Source organism: Montipora capricornis, chromosome 13 (assembly GCF_036669925.1).
Source record: "Montipora capricornis isolate CH-2021 chromosome 13, ASM3666992v2, whole genome shotgun sequence".
Taxonomy (NCBI): Eukaryota; Metazoa; Cnidaria; class Anthozoa; order Scleractinia; family Acroporidae; genus Montipora; species Montipora capricornis.
Window position 1 is genome coordinate 8,583,616 of NC_090895.1, and position 5,000 is coordinate 8,588,615.

The following is a 5,000-nucleotide window of genomic DNA, read 5'->3' on the forward strand; positions in this document are numbered from 1 at the left end:
ATCAGCCATTCAAAGAAAGAGCCAAAACATAGACCTCTTTCATAATGGTTGCCAAATAAATTCTTCTTTTGTTTTAATGCTAATAAGCCCTACTAGCCTTGCTACGACGAGCAAATTTCAAAAAAATATTTGTTGCAAAACGAGGGCAGTTGGTCTAATTAACATAAATACAAAGGAATGTAAAGTTGGTCGCCATTCATGAAAGTGGTCTATTGGCTCAGGTGCTGCGTACTGGGGTTAACAAAAATTTATAAGGACATACATGTACGTATGAGGCATACAGATAACATTACAAGTAGGGAAAAAAACTTATTCGCCAACTGGACAAAACATCCATGTTGCAATGTATGTTTGTCTCCTATGCACACTTCCTAACATCCTCTGACCAAAATCCTCACATGTAGCTTTTGATGTCACAATTAACTTTTCACAATTAGGATTAGGAAAGTTGAGCAGGGTGACCTGTTGCCACAGACCAACATTGTATGTGTACAGTGTATCTTCTTTGACTCATTTTACTTACAATTTACAGTGACAAATGTTTCCATTTCTTTCTTTCCCAGAGTGTTGTTTGCTATACAGATGTATCTTCCACTGTCACTTCTCCAATTGCTTTCAATGTTAAGCAAACTCGTTGAGCGTATTTCCTGTCCATCTTTCTTCCATACAACAGACGGCACTGGTAAACCATTTGCATGACATGTCAAATTAATTGGATTTCCTTCAGTGACTGTTGTGTTCTTGGTGAATGGTTGGATTGTGACAGGAACTAAAAAAGAACAATTTATGTGTGTATAATATAAATATGTCAAAGGTACAGTAAAAGTATGTAACTGACATGCAGAAAAAAAAGTACTAAAATTGTGCTCTGCAAATGAAGAGCACTTTTGTCAAGTAAGCACTGGGCCTTATTCACGCGGCGGCCATATTGGCCATAGACAATAGATTTCTTACCCCGAGCCTTGAGTTGAAATGTTTGGGAAAAGCAAAAGTTTTCAATCCCTCGGGACTCAACATGGCTGCCGTTGATTAAGGCTAATGGACAGGGCTCAGTGTTCCAAAAACTCCTTCACTATCCAGCAATGACATTACCACACCAATAAAATGCAGTATCATTTAAAAGGACAGCAATGCAAAGCTGGAGTATTGAAAGATCAATGTACATCAAAAACAAACTAACGACATGCTTAAAACTAATAGATATTCTATCTCATTCTCAAAGAGACATACCAGTGGCTGGATGCCTTGTGAGGGAATCTTATTTTTGGCAATTTAACATTTTATTACCTTCACTTGTTGTACTTTAGGAATGAAGGACACTTGTGCTTAAATAAGCATCAAAGACATCAACAAAGTTTCACAATTTCAAAAAGTGACTTACCATTTATGTTAAGAAAAGCCTTGTCACTTTGTGCAAATCCAACGCTGTTTTGGGCCTCACAACTGTAATTCCCATTATCCTGATATCGTTGTAGGTTCTCAATAGTAATTTCACTACTATTATTCGTAGTGTGGCGCAGCTTGCCGTTAAGGAAGAATCGGTACTCTGACACAGGAGGATTAGATGCACTCACAACACATGTGACTTTGACTGCACCTCCTTGAAGAACACTATATCTGCTAAGCCCAATTGTTATGCCTTCAGGTTTGTCTAAATAGAATTGAGAAATTAGAATATTTAAAAACCAATAAATTATCAACAATTATTGTACACTTAGGACTACACTTAGTTCTTTGGGCAGTCAGGTTTCACGTTACAATTGTCACTGTGAGGGCTGAAAAAGAAATTACAATCGTGAAACATGAACTGTGTATAGTCTGGATGACAGAACTGCAAATTCCATGCTTTCAAATGTAACAATAATAATAATTTATTATTTCTATAGCGCGAAATTTATTAATATATGATCTGACGCGCTTTACAAATTGGTCAAGCAAAGGCTAACTAATGATACTGTTATTTACAATTGATATACAACTTGTATAAGCGATAAAAAAATTAAAAAAATGATAGTGTTGCTAACTAAAAATAGAAAGTGAACAAAAATTGATTATATATTATATGTAGTAATAATAGCGGAACAAATAAGGAAATAGGTAAAAAAGGTAAATCTAAAATATCTAAAAATATGCTTTCCTAAAAAGATGCGCCTTAAATTGTTTATTGAATGAAGTAATGTTATCAATAGCCCTAAGAATGGGCGGTAATACATTCCATAAGAATGGAGCAGCAACCGCGAAGGCTCTGTCTCCGACTTGATTTCGGGCCTTGCTAGAGTGTTGTTGCCAACAGACCTAAGATTATACCTAGATTGTTTAAAAGATAAAACAGCAGCGTCGAAAAGCAGCGTGATCTGATATAAATTGGTCAACCACAGGTGTACTGGTGACCAGATTCTCGGACATGCGCGTGATGGTTAGATCGAGTATGTGCCCATCCCCGTGTGTAGGTTGTTCGACGTGTTGCTCCAATCCCAAGGCTTCCAATGTCTTAAGAACGTCCGTGCGTCAGAGACCTGAAGGTCATCGACATGGATATTAAATTCACCGGTTATAAGTAAGAGTTCCTTGCATAACAGCACAGTATCTAGGTATTCAGGAAACTCTGATAGAAAGACACTAATCGGAATTCGATGATCGTCTGAATAAGGTGGTCTGTATATGACTATAACCCGCAAATTATAAGAAGATGCCTTCACGAACCACTCCGAATACTCAAAGGATCCATGCTCGCTGACTCTAGAGTTAATCATAGAGACTTCATACGAGTCACGGTAAAGGAGCCCAGTACCACCGCCACGGCGATCTGATCGTTTGTGAACAAGAATACTGTAACCATCAGGACATATTTCAGCCTTAACAGGAGAATCCTTCGGTGTAAGCCAGTGTTCTGTCAGGGCCATCAAGTCGACATTGTGATTGCATATGTAATCATAGATTACAGTTGTTTTATTCCTGACCGAGCGAGCATTAAGATTACAAACTACCATTTGTTTTTTCAGGTTAATCGTTCTAGCCACGTCACGTATTGTGATCAGGTTATCGGTGTTACGCCAAATGCTACGGTGTTTAAAAACGCGCCGTGAAGCAGCCACAGGAGAAATAATCGTGTTTATTATGTTTCTCATTGAAGTGATTGTTCCGGTGCTGCAGTTCCATTGTCTATGGATAGTAGAGCGTAAGGCTTTGTCTGAAAGTCCCACAGGACCCGGGTTAAGCTTGTACACAAGATCACCGATAAGCTGCACGTGGAATGAAGCAGTGGTGTTAGGGTAGTATGAGCATAGACGTTTGCATCTCCTAATCCGTGGTAATCCAAAGAATAAGTAGAACGGTCTCTTGAATAGATCAGTATAAAAGCACTTAATGAACCATGGAATGCTTTGCATACTGTACTTCTCGGTTAATGAGGCTCCTTTGTTCCATGTTCAAATTTCAGTAGTACAGATTCCAAGGCCAAGCGAAGCTTGAGATTGAAAAACAGGACTTTCCCGCTTAGAAACACATTGTACCTGCTCAGAACTCGTCCACACACCGCTCCATAAGCTTAGATATCGAAGTGCCCGCTATGAGAATAATAAGTAAAGACACTGTAGGTAAGGAAAAGGACTAAACACGCAGAGGTCGACTTTGCAAGCTCACCCTTCATTAGTCTTCCCTTCATTAGTTTTTTAAAGTGTTCTCCTCTCTTCTCTTCAGCTAAAAATGTGACTGGAATTTATCCCTCATCAATAGAGTAGCCAATAAGACTGCGAAAAAAATTATTGGGTGTGTTAGAATAAAATAGGTATCCCCTAGCTAGATTGGCTTTTTAGTTACATTGTATTTTCCAGGCGGCCTTGTACCTTACATTGGTTATGTTGTCTTTTTCCTCTCTCCCTTGTCATTGTGTGGTACAAATAAAAGATGTTTGTTTGCTGTTGTTGTTCTTCATGGACCATCAGAAGTCGGGAAAGGCAACTGTATATCATCAAAATAACCATAAAGTTCAGCTAAAGTAGGCATGTATAAACCTCTGGCGTTGCTAAAAGGAGGGTGAGGGTATTGTCAAGGGCGAGGATGATGGTGAGGGTGAAGGTGAGTTAGGAATAGGTTATCTGTTTTTGATTGATCGCATTTGAGCTTAAACTTCCGTGGGGTGGCTCTTAACTACCAAACCCTTGCTATGGATCCCTTCAAATAGTCATTTTTTGAATTCCTTTAACTCTACAGTGATCCTTTTTTTGCCAAGTGCGTTCTATTTAACATTCCTCTGTGTGGTTTGACTCACAACCATATTAGTTAAATCACGTGACCAAAACGGAAAACGTCTCAAGCCTCAGTGAGTTAACTACAATGTATGTTTTTTTTACAAATTTCTAACACAACAGTACGAGAACATTCTAAGACAAAATCTGCAGCATGGATTTTAATAGAAATTACATCTCAAAAAAAAAAAAAAATGGTGTCATAAGGCCCTCCTTTGATACACTTTTCAAAATATCAGTTCCATATTTTGCAAATAGACATTCCATGCTACACTTTATGAAAAATCATTGGACAGTTTCCATCCGGTGAAAAAACCACCTCCTCCTTTTGTTTGCTGGAAGTGTTTACCTGTTTTTTACTGAAATACAATACAATACACACTTAATTGACCCCTCCCTATAGAGGCTTTTCAGGGCCAATGAAACACAATCAACGAAACAACAGAACACAACAACTACAACTTTTAAGAATCCCAACTGGCCGGAGGCAAACCAGTCAGCTATTTACATTGCACCTGGGAAGTTGAACCAGGGACTACCACGAACAAATTCAACCAGTGTCCAGAGCCGGTCTTGAACCCAGGATCTCCAGATATCATAGCAGGAGCCCGAACCACTGGGCCACACTGTCTCCTCAAATGCACAGCAGAGAACTGGGACTAGTTGCACATGCGCCTTCTGATTAAAGTGATGTGAGATTTGCATGGAAAAGTTACTTCATTGAACCATCCATGTAACCTTTTTGTAGGGCTC

General features: G+C 38.8%; 1 protein-coding gene across 3 annotated transcripts in view; it reads right to left on the reverse strand.

The window, feature by feature from the left end:
- LOC138029724 (uncharacterized) overlaps positions 1–5,000 on the reverse strand; it is a 128,621-nt gene that overhangs the window by 43,838 nt on the left and 79,783 nt on the right. For all 3 annotated transcript variants that reach the window (XM_068877483.1, XM_068877484.1, XM_068877482.1), the window contains 2 exons: positions 1,382–1,651; positions 524–769 (listed from right to left, as the gene is read on the reverse strand). In XM_068877483.1, coding sequence (XP_068733584.1) covers positions 524–769; positions 1,382–1,651 — 516 coding nt within the window. The remainder of the gene's footprint in view (positions 1–523; positions 770–1,381; positions 1,652–5,000) is intronic.